This window comes from Lepidochelys olivacea (assembly GCF_965140295.1).
Source record: "Lepidochelys olivacea isolate rLepOli2 genome assembly, chromosome: 5".
NCBI lineage: Eukaryota > Metazoa > Chordata > Testudines > Cheloniidae > Lepidochelys > Lepidochelys olivacea.
In genome coordinates, this window is record NC_140415.1 from 37775013 (window position 1) to 37791124 (window position 16112).

The window sequence follows — 16112 nt, forward strand, 5'->3', positions numbered from 1 at the left end:
TTAACCTTGATACTAGTTAAGAGTAAAATGACAGACATTTTGTTATTGGGTTCCTAACAGTAAAACACAGAGATAGGTGTATGTCATTAACCAAAGTGAATCAAAAAGACGAAGAACGCTTTGTGAATGCCAATTAACTTTTATAATATTACCAGTGAATTTAGTTGTTTTGTGAACCACTTCATTCCAGTTCACAAATTGGAAAGGGGGAAATCAGTAAAAGAAAGGCTGGTGAATTGATGAAGGGCAGTCAGGTGACTAGTGTCGTAGCTGTGGGGGGAAGCTGGAGCAGAGGGGAAAAGTGGGAAGGGAGGAGAGAGGTCAGGCAGGTGAGAGAATGGGACAATCCAGCAGATGGTGTGAACCCAGTGAGGTGTCAGGCTGACCAGCAGGTTACTTCCAGCTACGCTGGGAACCAGCCAGCTGGAGAGGGCCTTGGAGGTAAAGATGACCAGCTCTCATGAGCACGTTCCTCTTGGCTGTATTAAAGAATTTCAGTGTAAGCACTCTGCCTCATGGATCATAGTGCTACTTTAGTCGTTGCACAATGGGATGAGAGGGTTATAGTACCCACCCACAATTTTTTGAAGGAAAACAACTTACATTTAGAAATATTTTTGCTTCAAAACTTGTTTTCCATCCCCAGATTACATAACAAATTGGTAAAAGCCTTTCTTGATTTGTTTTCTTTCTTCTTGGTTCCTTCCGATTTCAGTCATCTGTTCTGGCATCAGCAGTAGCGGCCCAACTGCAATGCCCGTTACCAGTGGAGCAATGCTCATGGGAACATAGTAATTAGAGCTGGAAGAAGACCAAGAGAGTTATTCTGAGTTATTCCCCTCACAAGAGCCAGATGTAGTTCCATGATATGGGGCATTATTAAAATTATACTGCTCTCAATTTTAGCATAGCACAAAATCAACTATGATTAAATCATCTTTGAATATGATTTATGGAAGAGATCAGATTTGATTATTTCAACTACTTTGGTGTAAATAAAATGACTTTTATGTAGTTACTCTGGATTGACACCCATGCAACAGTGGTCAAAATTTAGCTCATACTCTTGATGATATCACTATTTTGCATGTGCTGTCTCTCCTTCTTGTGTCCTGCCCACCTTTCTCTCTGCTTTTTCCCTTCCTCAGGAGGAGTTAATAGTTACCGAAGGATCTAAGAGTGTGTAATGACCAACATGTGTTTTCTTTATTTTACCAGGTTTTGAATTTTTTGAAACAAGTGCCAAGGACAACATAAATGTCAAGCAGACATTCGAGCGGCTTGTAGATATCATCTGCGACAAAATGTCAGAAAGTCTGGAGACGGATCCTGCCATCGCTGCTGGAAAACAGAACACAAGACTAAAGGACACCCCTCCTCCACAGCACCCCAACTGCGGCTGTTAATACAGTTATCAACAGAGGCAGCTCCAGTGTGTTCTATTGCCAACAGAGTATTTACAGATGGTCTATAAGCCTTTATTTATACTGTCTTTTTAATTTATTTGGGGACAATGTGTTTATTTTACATCAATGGCTGGTATAATGTGTGCAAACAATTTGTAAGGTCTGCCCATTTCTAAGCATCTTTGCATGTGGCTAATTGTCTGTCTTTTCTTTTTATCCTACGTACATTACACTTGCTTCAGCTGGTTCTGTGACCTCAGAACACAGGTTGTCTACAACTGACTTTAACTTAATCAGTTTCAAATTATACCATTTACTCCTTGATGTAATGATCACGGTATTTAGGAATAAGCTTTCTGATGCCATTTAAATTTTCATTGACTGAAAAATCTATTTTAAAGTATTATCTGAATATACTGTCTATTCCCTGTCTTATCCAGATAATTTGTCTGAGGCACACTTCCCTGAAGGTAATGCTCTGGCAAATCCATGTCCATCACCAGAATTCAGTTACCTCTACCCCACACAACATGGCCACTTCGAAATTCAGAGTGACAGCAGCTGCCTAACCTAAAACACAGGCTCCTACCCCTCCATATAAGGAGAAATTCTGTTAGCTGCTGGCAGGATAGGGGCTGGCTGTGTTCCATTTCCATCCACAAGCCAATTCACTACAATACTGATATAGAAGAGAGTTGTGAAATGTCATTCTTCTTTAAGTTACCTGGTTTAGATAATATGCTACAGTTCTTGATATTACCCCAGCAGAGCCAAATCTGTTATGTACATTTATTCATAACCAAAAATAACCTACTCATATTGTTCCGGAGGTTGCATTATTTTGGCCTTTAGGAATTTCATGTTTCATTCTTGAAAATGGTGTCTATATATTAATTTTATAGTCTGAGAGAATCTCCTCTGTATTGATTGCAAAGGCCCATTTCTCTCCTCAGAAGTGCCACTCCTATTGAAGTCAGCAGGACTTGTTTGTGAGGACAGAAATGGATCTGTTCAGTTTGAAAAATAGTTTGATCTAGATATATCTTGCTGAGGGCTTGCTTGTGACAGTAAGAAATTGGCAACATTTTTGGAAAATTCACAGAGAAATAAAAAGTTCTCCAATGAGTTCCTCCACTAGACTGTGTCAATCACTTAGAAAATCCACGAAAGGCTGTGAAGAATGTCTGCAGGTTTTTTTTAAAGCATTTTTTAAAATTGTCATTTCTCACCATGTTAAAAAGCTCTTGCTCTACTAATTGGAAGCACTTTGCACTGTTGCCTTATCTGGAATACAGTGATATTCCTCAATGACATCATTGAGGCAACATTAACTTTTTATTGTTCTTACCAGATCAGCTTCAGTACCAGGATGACATTTCTCAAACTAGACATAACACAAAAAAGGGAAGAAAAATAGGAAAATGTGTTAGAGCAGCTGCTAATGCCATACCTGACTGTAAGGCAATACCTATGCAACACATTGCCTTTTTCGTAAGGTAATTTATATAATCTCATCAAACACACTAAGGCCATGTCTACACTAGAGAAAAAGGTGTAGTTAAGACACTGTAACTATTGTATGTTAAAATCCTAGTTTAGGCAAGATTAACACATTAGTTGGTTGAGGTAAACCCAAGTGTAAACTTCTGTTAAAACTATAAATTGACTTGACTACACTAGGATCTTACACATATCAGTTAACACTCCTAGCTAGCACCTACACTGTTTTTCTTAGTGAAAAATGAGCCATATCATTTGGCTCCATGGAAAAACCTGAGGAAAGGGAAAGGGGATTGGTCCTGCTTTGAGCAGGGGATTGGACTAGATGACCTCCTGAGTCCCTTCCAACCCTGATATTCTATGATTCTATGGCTATTCACTGCCCTACATTTATCCCTGTTGTGGGCAGATTAGTAGGAAGGGGAAGAGAAAGTGTAATCGAGCAGAGCCAGTTTGCCTAGCTCTTAGCATCCACATGGCATGCCAGTCACTACTCTTCCTGGCCCTCCCTCCCATTTCTAGGCCTCCAGCTTGATAGTTGTACTCCTCCCACTGTGGCTATGCACTCCAAGGTACTTTGAGGATAGAAGTATTTGGCCAAAGATTTGTATTGATTTTCCAATTAACAAAAAAATTTAAAACATTTTAAGGAAAACAGATGCTTTCCCAGAAAATGTTGGTGTTATTGAACCACCGCCACCACCTGGCCCCTCCCCCCCCCACACACCCCTCATTTTTTATGGAAAACAGTCTTGAAGGAAAATTTTCAACCAGTCCCCTCAACTGAACCAGCCCTGGGAACTTCACTACGTAATGCCTGGTGCGATGTCATCAGCAGTGGTCACTCTGGCTGGCACCATGGTCCTCAGTAGACTATGCATGTTTGATGATGATGACCTGGTAGAAGGGTAGAGAATAGAAGCTGTAGAGCAAAAAATTAATGCATAGATTCCAAAGCCAGAAAGAACCACTGTGATCATTTAGTCTGACCTTCTCTATAATACAGGGCATAGAACTTCCCCAAAATAATTTCTAGAGCATAGCTATTAGAAAAAACATCCAAACTTGGATTTAAATACTGTCACTGATGGAGAATCCACCACAACCTTTGGTAAAATGTTCCTATGCTTAATTACGCTCACTGTTAAAAGTGTCTGCCTTATTTCCAGTTTGAATTTGTCTAGCTTCAACTTCCAGCCCTTGGATCATGTTATATCTTTAATGCTGTTAACTAACTTCCACTGTGTTTCCCTTTGTACAATGTTCTAGGGGAGCATGCCTCCCACTGCAGTGAGCCAGGTCCCTTGTAACTTCTGTGCAGAGTCCCAAGCATTGCTGCCAAACAGGGCTTGCTGCCATTCTCCAGCATGATATGTTCTGTAATGCCTCCTGGGGCAGTGTGGGCTGTAGCTCTTACAGCATCTTCAGACAACGTGCACCTTGGACTACCTCCCACCACCAGCCTCCTTCTGGCTTTTGTTGGTACATGGCAGGTGGGACAGGGGACATTGCCACATCTCACACTAATTCAGACATGCGCTCTGGAATGTGTAGTACACCACAAGTCCTAGCGCTCCCCCAATCTTTGCTCAGGGACACGGGCTGCAGCATGGCTGCAGCCATGCAGCAGCATGAGGAGGAAGAGGAGAAGGCAATTTGCTGTCTCACCCATTCAGTGCACCCAGGCCTTGGTTTTCCCTCATAGAATTTAAGGTCAGAAGGTACCATCACGATCGTCTCACTTAGATTTTAATTCCAGTCCTTTGATCCTCTGTTGACAATGTAGACACTCTGTAGTGCTGTGATCGAAGGACAGCTGGCAGCACTAGCCTAACTTATTAAGAAGTGTGAGGCAGGTTGAGTGAAAGATGATATTTTTTGTCAATTTAAATTAAATACATTAAAATAAATGGAATGGGGGGATTTTGCGGGGGGATTCTCATCTCCTTCCTGTTGTAAAAAGAAACACTTGCCCTGCCTCGCCCCTGTTTAATACATTATAAGCAATGGGAAGGTAGCAGGGTGCAAGAGCAAACTTGTCCTTAGGAGGCCGACCGTGCTTTATAAGGAAAACATATGCATACAGGAAAACTTGTATGAGAGATGGAGCAAAAAAAACCCCTATCCCTGGATGGGAACTCCCAGTTGCTTTGTAGCTATATACAAACTTTACATTATATGCCCCTCACCAGATAGTGGTCAGAATTAGTATTGGGTGAACTTTAAAGTGTTCTTAGTTTCATTTCTGGTCACATCCCAAAAGTCTGGATTCTTAGCCAGACTTTAGCTGAACAGTCCAGACAGCCTGAGACCTGCAAAGATCCTGATCCTTTCAGCAGATGGGTGTAGGTAGACCTTTGCTCTCACAAGTCCAACTCCAAGACTATCGCCTTGTGCTAGATATCTCATGAGGTTCGGGCCAGGAAGCATCATAAAAACCATTTGTGGCATATTAGCTCAGAACTTGGCCTTTCAGTTCTTGGCTGGAATCAGGCTATTACAGAGATTCACACAAGGAAAGTGATCTTTTCAAAACTTACCATCCTTTTTCCAATAGGGGGAAGCATCACAACTGTGTTTTTTAATTTTCCTTCAAATCAGGTTTAATTCCTATTTAATTCCTAAGGTGGGATTTTCGAAAGCACTCGGTGTCAGCTTAATTCTGCTTCTGTTGACTTTACTAGTAAAAATGCCATTGACTGCAATGGGAACAGAGTCAAACCAACACTGAGTGCTTTGGCAAATCCCATCACAAATGGCTTCACACACACATAATCATTGGATGTGCAAGGTGAAGAAGATAGGAGCAGGGATCAGTCAGATCCACGTGTGAGACCCATAAATTTGTGGGGTGCTCCCGGGACTTAAGGAGAGTGTTGCATAGATGCAGAGGTCCAGCCACACAAAACCAATATGAGGGTCAGGACTAATAATAATCACAAAAAGTATTTTAAAAACGTTTAACAGCAGCATTGTTAAACTGGCTACTTGGGGACAGATTTTGAAAAACTAGCTGCCTAGGCTCAGTCCGGTTCCTGGTGGCCACATCATAAAATCCAGCACCAATCATCACTAATTTGTACCTTTGTTGCTAGTCTCAGCAGAGAATTAGGGAACTGAATGGCCCATGGTAACTCACAGACCTTCTCACACCCAGAGGTCAGGGTTTAGGCCCATTTGTGAGGTCGGGCAGGGGAGAGAAAGCTTGCTCTGCCTCTGCCAGTTCTATCTGTTCTATGGATACAGAGAGCACATCAGCCTCCAGTGTTTTCAGTCCATCATCAGCACTGAATTTTAAAGAGAATCTTGCCATGTTCACTGTGGCACAGACTATGTAACTACTCAGTCTGCATGTGTAATGGAGGGGGGTGGAGCTTTGCAGTCTTATTTCTCATTGAGGGCTCTGGAGGGGATTTGTCTGGGTAAAATACTATAGTATTATTACTGACATTTATTACCTTGAGTTAATGGCTGTTACGAGGAGGAAAAAGAAACCCTTCTCCTCTATCACAGTTTAATGGGAGAATAGACCTTGAAGTGGACAAAGCCCCCATTGCCTGGGGTCTGAGCCCTGTGGGGCCACCTGAACTACTGCATGACACCACCCTTCCAAAGTGCCAACCAAGAATAACATTAGTGCTACAGTAATTGCATACATGGGTAATACACCATCTTTGTCATGGAGTCACAATGTCTGTCTCAGTGCATGGACAAGCTGTCACTCAGCGTTCCAAATGGAAACAAGTGGAACAAATGTAAGAGACTGGGCCCTGCAGTATTCAAATGCATGAACCGATGGGATTGATCACAATGGCTTGCAAGCCCTTTTGAGTTGAAACTGCAATTGCATGGTCTTAATTCTGACAAAAGTTCATTTTCAGATGTGATAAATGTGCCTGTCCTTACAGATCAATTAACTTGTAACTGTGTTTGTATTTCATTTTGTTTATTTAGACCGATTTCTTTGGTGTCTGAAATACTATGAGCTGGCCTGTCTTTCTCTCTCTCTCTCTCTTTCTCTCTCCACATATACATATATATATATATATATATAAACCCAACTCATTCTCTTTCTGAACTGCAATGTGCGTGACTGTTAACTGGAACTGTTTGTTCCTTTGTGCTATACTTAATGTAATGCATAGAGAAACTACCTGAGCAACTAGATCTGTGTGGCCTTTCCAGAGCATCAGTCTGAAAGATTCGGTTTTCTTCCCAGGCTGCTCAGCTCTGTAGGTACAGCTATGCTGCTTGCACCTTTTGTTATTTTAGGAATGAAGTGCTATTTTATGGTGCAAACACTGCTGGAGCTTGCTCCTAACTTTCAGAATTGCTTGAGTTTTAATTGTCTTTTGCTAGGAAATGCATGGCATTCTAAATGTTATGTCCAGTGCTGCCATTGTTCCTTCAATAGCAGAGAAGCCAATGATGCTTTCTACTTAAAAAAACAATTACAGGCTTCATTTTTCAGGAGCATGGTTTGTTGTTATCACTTTTCAATGGCAACAGCTAAATGACTGCTCTGTTGCTTGAATGTTATAAAAGATTCCTCGACCCATTTCATGGACAGACTTGATATACAGCAAATGGACCAAATTCCTCTTGGGTGTAACTCGAGTGGAGTTCCACCATTAATCCTTTGGATCCACAGGGCCCAATCCTCATCTTGTATAAATCAGCATAGTTTCCCTTAAACCAATGGAACTATGCTGTGTGTTCACCAGCTGAGGAGCTGATCCATGAGTGGGTTTTTTTTAATACCAATTGGAACTTAGATTCTTCAAGGTTCACTACGTGTAAAGTCTCCATTGAAAAGGCAAAGCATCTGAATAGTCTGAGTATGTGATTGGTTTCGTCATTAAATGGGTCAAGTAAATTCATTTCACCCTGTCTGTTAAGCTTTTTTTAGTTATTTACTTTGTTTATTTTCCCTTAATGTTCATCCAAGCAAAGATTTTTACTGCACGTGTAGAATTTTCAGACACAAACAAATATATCCTGAACACTGGTTCAGTTTGCACAGGTATTTGTTCATTTTTAGTGCAGTGTTTTTTATTGTTATTATTGCAGTGGAACTTACCCAGAAATTCTCATTGTCACTAGAAACTGCTTGGGTTAAATCCACAGGCCATAGGATTACTGTTCATGGTGATGGCAGAAGCGGATGGCACATCACTTGTACACAGACACCTGTTTTGGGTGGGGAGGGGAGAGACCATGTCCGAATCTTCTGACAATTTCATGCTCTTGCATAACATGTGGAAACAAAAGTTAGGGATTGCTCACCACTTCCAGTAATGAATTTACTTGAGTAATCCTGACATGTACCTGCAAATTAGTGTTAAATGAAAACTGTTTGTGCTGTAATCCCGTTTAATATATTGTTGGTAATGTCAGCCGTGTTGTGGTTCAGTTGGACTGTCAGACTGTGTAAACTATTTACTAGTGTTTGTGGAACTGAAGTGTCTTAAATGTTGCATGAAAAACGTTATAAAAATAGATTTGTTTTCTATTTTTGAACACCTCTGAACTGAGGGAACATGGGCCAATAAGTGCAATATTTAATGACTTACTCAGTGTATATAAATTCGTATGAAAGGGAGAAGTGTCATGTGTGTGTGATATGGTGTCGATGATGGCTGTGTGGCTTATTTAAAAGATGTCTAGTAGCTGTAAGAGTCTAGTAGTGAAATTTATACAGTAAATACTTTATCAGTGTAGTGTAAGAATAAACTATTCTTAATTCATTTAAACTATTTTTCATATATGAGACAACAGTAACAGACGTCCGTACCTTTACCACAAGTGCATGTCAATTTTACTTTTAGAACTGTGAGTGTCCTTTCCCAAAAAATGATTGTGGTATATCACTAGTAGTGGGGAGACCTTTTCTCAATCAAAAGATACCTTTAGCCATTCCTAAAGAAAAACCCCACATAATATTTTAGAAGCATGTTCTCTGGAAACAGAAAAGGAGACTGTCTTGGAACTCAGCTCTTAAGGAAAAGCCTTCGTTTTTTTTATCTGAAGAGTCAATTACATGCTCCGTCTGCCTGTACAGCATAATATCATGTGGCCACTTTTTAAAAAATATCTATATAATTGCATGGTTCATTCATGATTACACTAAGCCTAGAATATTAAATAGGAGTCTCCAACCGTGTTGAAATGTACTTAGCATCTTCTGTTTGGTGTCTTGAGTTCAGTTGGTTTTTTGAAGGAGCTTGTGTCTCACATCCAATGTGGTCCAAAGCAAAATGTCAACCCTAAATGAACCCATTCTGCTGCTTCTATTTTTAACTTTAAATCAGATACTGAAGTAAGATAGAAGGCACATTCTAGGCCAAATTCTGGTCTCTTAGACTGCTGTAAATTTTGAGTAACTCCCCTGGCACCCATCAGCAGTGTAAGTGAGAGCAGAATTTTGCACAGTATCTTGCCCAGAGATTAGAAGGAGACATCAAATCATTTTTTCCTTTTACTTTAGCCTTGCACAGTCGTACTCAGCCATTCACTCAAGGACCTCAAATGAGGCAGCACATTTAAACACCTGCTTAAGCCCATCCTTATTCAGTAAAACATTTAAGCACATGCTTCATTGTAGCCACTTGATGGCTGTTCTGCCAGTGGTTCCCCTGCTGTGACTGCAAACCTCTGAGCAGAAGTTAATGCTGTTAATTAACTTCTGCTGCATCCCCATTGTACAATATGCTGGTTGTCTAGAGGAACGTGCCCTTTACTGAATAAGGATGAACTGCTGAATCAGGGCCAAGGTGAGTAACATTTTTTCATGGGTTACTAACATCACATTCAGTTTTCCCATTAGCATCATGGTAAAAGGTACATTAGTAGATTTTGTGCCTTGGTCTGATACATTGTCATGACAATTTTACAAGGCTGTTTTAGCATATGTCGTAGCTATTTTAGAAAAGCTAGCTCTCATCAAAAAGAGGCAATAGCCAAATAATGCAGGAAACAAATAGCTCTGCTTTCTTTCGCCTCTGCCATGTCATCGCATAGTGCTAGAGAATAAGCAAAGTAGTCAGATTACATTAAACAGTACAGGACAATCCTAGTAAAGGCCTAAGCATCTGTCCCAAACGCTTCCCTGTGTTTTATACCACCTTCTGTTGTGAAACCATCTGCCAAACTATGCAAAATTGCATGAAAATGAAAGCGTGTGATAGGGGAAATTTGGGAACTGCAGAATGAAAGAAAAAATATAAACATCCCTGTAGCCAAGGAACAGACACAGTAAGGCTAAGATACCACTGAAACACAAATATACAGACTGAGGATGCATTGCCTATATTTTACTACTGCTGTTAAGTGACCTGACTGCCCAAGGGTTTGCAAGGGTTTGTCACCATGACTGGTAATTTTATCTGGTATTTTTACTATCCCTATACATGTCTGAGTACATAAAAAACAAACCCAAATGCCTACTTTGAAAACATGTAGCTGTTCTAGCTCCCCATACTAACTTTACTTGCTGAATTGTTCTTAAAGAGATTTTGGAGTACTTGCTTAGAAGATATTTGTGAGGTGGTTAGGATCCAACTCTTCCTCCGCCTCTAACTGCCACTACAATATAGTGACTGTGGTTCCAAAAATGTGAGTTTAAAATGCTGCTGGGTGACAGATGTTGTGACTCTTCAACATATGTCCACAGGAGCTCTTGTTTGGATGTGAAGTACACATTTTATCCATGTGCAGAGTTTTAATTCTATGTGGAAATAAAGACTGTGTGTATTCCATTGGATATTCTGTTTGTATGTGACTTCTGTATAACAAGTGGATTTTGTTTTGTTTATTTTTGTTTGGGGTATTAATTTTGAGATTACAATAAATATTCAAGTTTCAGAGTAGCAGCCGTGTTAGTCTGTATTCACAAAAAGAACAGGAGGACTTGTGGCACCTTAGAGGCTAACCAATTTATTTGAGCATAAGCTTTCGTGAGCTACAGCTCACTTCATTGGATGCATACGAAAGCTTATGCTCAAATAAATTGGTTAGTCTCTAAGGTGCCACAAGTCCTCCTTTTCTTTTTAATAAATATTCAAGAGACTATATTCATGAAATTGTCTGTTGTGGTGAGATGCCTCCCGCAGCCCGCCAGTGCTTGTTTAATTCCTTGCAGTTATTAAAGTGGTCTTCAGTTTTGACCAACTTGTTGTAGTAACGCAACACGTACAGTAGCTGAGTATCCTGCCAGTAACATTCTTCACTCTGATGTCTGAGCTTCACAAACTATGGGCCTAATAGTGCTCCTACTGAATTCAGTAGAATTTTTGCTACTGACAGGAGCAAGATTTGGCCACTTCTCTAATGTAGGGACAGAAAACCGGCACAATAAGGTACATGGGTGAGACCAAGTTGCTATCTTAGCATTAAGCCTTTGAGAAATACTCAAGCCAAAGAAGGATAAGGTTGTTTTTGCAAAGACACAGACAAAAGAAAATAGCTCTTTAAAGCAAACCACAAGGCCTGTATCTATTAAACTTTTCTGTGGAAAGGCAGTAGGCGTCATCTGTTTATTCTGTTTATTACTCATTTGCCTGGAATTTGCAGGGTAACTATCAGACACTCAGATACCATGGTGATGGGTGCAGAATAAGAAGTAAGCTTTAAAACAGTATTTTTTAAACTAGTAATTTCAATGATAGCTTAGAAACTTAAAATGGCAATAATGTTTCATCTCACATTTGCCTCTCTAATTTTGCAATTTAATTATTTTGGGGGGGTAGAAGGAGGAGCTGGTGGTTAACAGGTTGCCTGACACTAATATTTCTAAAGATGTGGATGCAACTGTCTCGCTCTCAGTACTTTTGACTTGTGCGCACCAGCATGGATTGGCACAGTATAATGCACCTTCGCATTTATGCACAGCTTGGGAAGCCCATGTGCATTATAGGTGGAATTCACCCCACAGCAGAGGGCCAGAACAAGGCCTACACATGACACAAAACAGAGCTTAAGTGACACATCAGCCTTGGTGCTGGACCTCTGCACAGGAGTAAATTTCACCCTCTTTGCTTTCCACTCCTGAAGGGAATAGAACTAGACACAGCCTAACTGCTTCTATTTCTTCAGAAACAAGAAACCTCCTTTGTTGTTGTTATTTAATGTAGTATGTGTGTCTTAATAAAAGGAACAGTTAAGTCTGTACAATCCATCTTCTTTTTTGTTAAGGTATTTTATATACGCCTGTCTTTCCACTCATTGTTTCTTCCCAAATCCATGAATAACCTTGCTCTAGGTTGAACCATTCTGTGGCCTACCCCTGGATCTTCCTTCCTCCCATATAAGTTCTGGTCTCAATATTACCTTCCAAACTCATTTCCTCCCATCAACTCCTCATATTCATGGCTTCTCTTGTGGCCGCTCAACAGTTCCCATTCCACTACCTGTCCAATGCCCCAAGATACTCCCGGTTTCAATCACACAACTCCCAGCGTGTTTTAATCAACTCTTATACTCTCATGTTCCTACTTTAATGGGACACATGAAGTCAGATGCTGGAACAATTTGTATAGTGAGGGTACCAAACTGTAAACCCTGTATCTGATGGAAACCACTTCATGCCAGAGGGTGTGGTAGCACCCCTGGTTCCAGCACCCCCACACTAAGTCCCAATCCACCCCTCCAATTTCTCTAGCCCACCCATCAACTATCCAGAGTATTCTGATAAACCCGCCACAGAAATTCCCAGCTCCCCAGTACTCAGCACTGCAGCAGGTAGTGCCTCAATTTATCATGCAGGAAGAAGCTTTCGAAGCATTTGCACACATTGCTGGACCCCAAACTTTTGGGTGGGTTTTGGAGAGGGGTTTCCTCAGGCATTTTCACTGCCCTGTTTCTGTGCCTCACTGAGGCATTCTATGGTTCCTCCTTATTGCCTCTGGTGACCTGACTCAGTTCTTTTGCCTCCTACTGGAATTTGGCTTCTCCAGCTACCTCCCTCCAGCTACTACTCTACTGATCCTCTACCCATCTCCTGTCCCCCTCTCTACTGGTTCACCATGCTCCTTTCTACTTCACTGTGCTCCCACGGCTCTGTGCTGAACCAGCACCACCATGGCACCGGACCTAATCTGCTTGCTAACCCACTGAAGACGTGAGGCATCAGGGGAACAGACTGGGGGACAGTGGGAGCAGTGGAGGGATGTTTGTGGGGCAATGAAAAGGCACAATGGTAGAAAAAGAATCTCTCTGTAGTGGGGTGTTGGGAGGTTGTTAGAAGCTCTCTAGCCACTCCCCAGTAGCAGTAGTCTTCCAGGGGCATAGGTGCTGGAATGAGGAGTGATGGCGGTGCTGCTGCACCCCTTTGAAGTGGTTTCCATCATATACAGGGTTTACAGTTTGGTTCAATTGCTCTCAGCTCCCCTGTCTGGGGGAGACTTCCTGGGGCCAGCCCTTCTGCAGAACTGTGCTCCCCTGATTACAGGAACCCTGCTGAGTAGTGCCACACTGTAGAGGAGAGTACTATCCTTTAATGGCCAACCAGGAGCTGCAATCAGAACCACCTGCATTTAAAATCACAGAGGCTCCCTGCTCCACCTGAGGACTGCCCTATTTAAAACAGGAAAAGGAAGCTGAGTGGGCCTGAGCTTGCAGCAGAAACTGACAAGGGATGGTAAGCTCTGGCCAGCTCCCTGAAGGGAGACTTAGAGAATTTTTTTTTTTTGGTTTTAGATGAACTTTTGGGTAGTCTGAACCTGGCCTCTATGGCAAGGGCTTTTATATTGTTGTCCAAGTGTTCCTTTTGTAGGCTTCATTAATGGAAGACTTATGTTAGTGTGTTTGGCTTCTCTGATCTAAACAAGCCCATTTCTTCACACCCAACTGGTGCAAAGTAAGGCAAGGCACACCTACAGTAGCAAACCTGCCCAAAAGGGGTTGCACAGGGGTGGGACATCCCTTTGCACACCCACAGAAGGAGCTTTGAGAGGGCCCCATCAGCGCAGCAAGCGAGGATGATGTGGTCCAAGCTCTAACAATCCACCACAGGTGATAGTCATGCTACTGTGCTTGCTTTGATCTTCAGCAGCGTGGGCATGCCTGTGTAGACGCATAGTCTGGCTAGAGCACTTCTGTTCAATGGCCCATGCTGGGTATGCTGAACAGTATCTTTTTTTAAATTAAATATTTAATTCTTTGGAGGTACAGCATAGGATTTTGGGCCTAGATTTAAAATGAGTGCCTCAAGTTAGCATTCAAAATCCTTACTTAGGCATTAAGGAGCTTAACGTGAGGCACTCATCTTTTAAAATCTTGCCCTCCCTTTTTTGTGAAGTTACATTCTAAGACCGAAGCAGGTTGGCAGCATATTTTTGCCTGTACGATTTGCTTTGATATTCAGCAAGAAAAAAATATATAGTACAACTGCATCCCCTGTATTACAGGACACTACCTAAGAGATTCATTGTTGTACCGCTGCAATAGAAAACCATTTCCTTAAAGAAGAGCAAGCAGCAGTGTGTAATGTTCCACTTATTTCTAAAGAAAAGTTGTACTTGGAGCAGACGGCCAAGATCTTTCCAAGTATGAGCGAAAGGAACTATGGCCTTGTGGGCAGCTACCATTTCCTGATTATGTCCGAGGTTTACTATTGAGCCTCCTTTTAAATGCCACCTGTGATGCCTTCACACTTTGCTCATACCCCTGAGCTCTCTGCAGCCATCTCTGTGCAAGGCTTCCTTATCACAGTCTGTCTTATCCCACATCAAAAATAGGGAGCCATACAGCTCAGCTAGCCATTTCATCACATCACCCAGGCTAAGCAGATATGATGCTGGCGTCCGAGGTGAAAGTAAGGCGGTACAGTACAGCGTACCACTAAGGGCCGGTACACAGCTGAATGTACTGGCAGGGGGCAGCTTCCCCAGGGCCTGGCAATTTAAAAGGGCCCAAGCCTCCCATCACCACTACCACGGGGCTCCAGAGATGATTTAAAGGGTCCAGGGCTCCTGGCCACTGCAGCCGGAGCCCTAGGCCCTTTAAATCGCTGCCAAAGCCCTGGGGGAGTGCTGGCAGTGGCAGCTGGGAGCCCTGGGCCCTTTAAATTGTTGCCAGGCTGCGCTGAAGGGCTGGCTGGCTGCGGAAGTCTGGCCCCAGCCCTACCCCTTCTACCTGAGGCCCTGCCCCTTCTGGTTGAGCCGATCCCCTCACGTTGCTCAGGACCCCGGCCACTCAGGCGTACCAATAAGTCTCGTAAGTTACTTTCACCCCTGGTGACTGGCCAGGAAAAACCAAGTTATGGAAAATGTATTCTTGATTACTTGGTGGTAATCATCCTGGTAGATCAGTTCTAAACCAGTACCTTTGCCTATCCTAGAGGGTACTGTAGTGTTGAAGGCACTGTACAATAGATGAGAAGTAAATGAAAAGCCCCTGATCATTTTGTAGTCACGGAAGATCCCCTGGGATTTTTCAGAAGATGGGTGGCCTGGCCAAATTTTGATGTGTCTAAATATTCTCTGCTTATTTAGCTACAGGGGGGATTTTATACTGTGTTTCAAATCCTAAGCCTAAAGGTGCAAATTACAACTAAGGCCACAATCCTGCAATTGTTAGCATGTGGCCACAGCAGCCCACTTGCATGCTATCAGTTGACAGACTGGGGTCTGAAATGGCAGCTTCCATTTGTGCATGTAACAGTCAGTGACATACATAACGCTACCTCAGCATAACTATTTCACTCCTTCCCTTACTGCCCCTCAGCTTACCTCTCTGCTGAAGCAGAGGCCAGTATTCCGACTTTTCAGGGTGGGGAAAAGGATTATGCATCATTAAACCTTAGAGTTTTGGTATGCAAAATCCTTTCTAGATGTTAAAATCTGCCAGTCAGCTTCAAGAAGAAAGTGTCATACAATTTTAGTGAACAAACGTTTCATGCACAAACATTAGCAAAGAGTATCTGGAATACTTTAAGAAGTTATTTTTAAAAATAAGTTATTAGGCAGTTAGCATATCGGCATTCTCTATACAGACTGCCTTACTTGGCTGCTGTTTCATATTTCAGCATAGGGTTTCAATAGAGCAGATACACTTTTATATGTTAGTGCACGACAGACACGTTCCCCTCTGATCTTCTCAGAGAAATTACTTTTAGGTTTCTATAGCGTGGCCTCAAAAAGCAGGTGTCACTGAGATTCTCTGAGGAGAATGGCAGCCTCTGAGTTCCCCTCCAGCCACTTCAGAATC

At 42.1% G+C, this 16112-nt stretch overlaps 1 protein-coding gene across 2 annotated transcripts in view; it reads left to right on the forward strand.

Annotated features, from left to right (window-relative positions):
* The window catches only part of RAB3C (RAB3C, member RAS oncogene family), a 198869-nt gene extending 186787 nt beyond the window's left edge, over positions 1–12082 (forward strand). For both annotated transcript variants that reach the window (XM_084627941.1, XM_084627940.1), the window contains exon 5: positions 1219–12082. In XM_084627941.1, the coding sequence (XP_084484067.1) occupies positions 1219–1406 (188 nt within the window). In that variant the 3' untranslated portion in view covers positions 1407–12082. The remainder of the gene's footprint in view (positions 1–1218) is intronic.
* The last annotated feature ends 4030 nt before the right edge of the window (positions 12083–16112 follow it).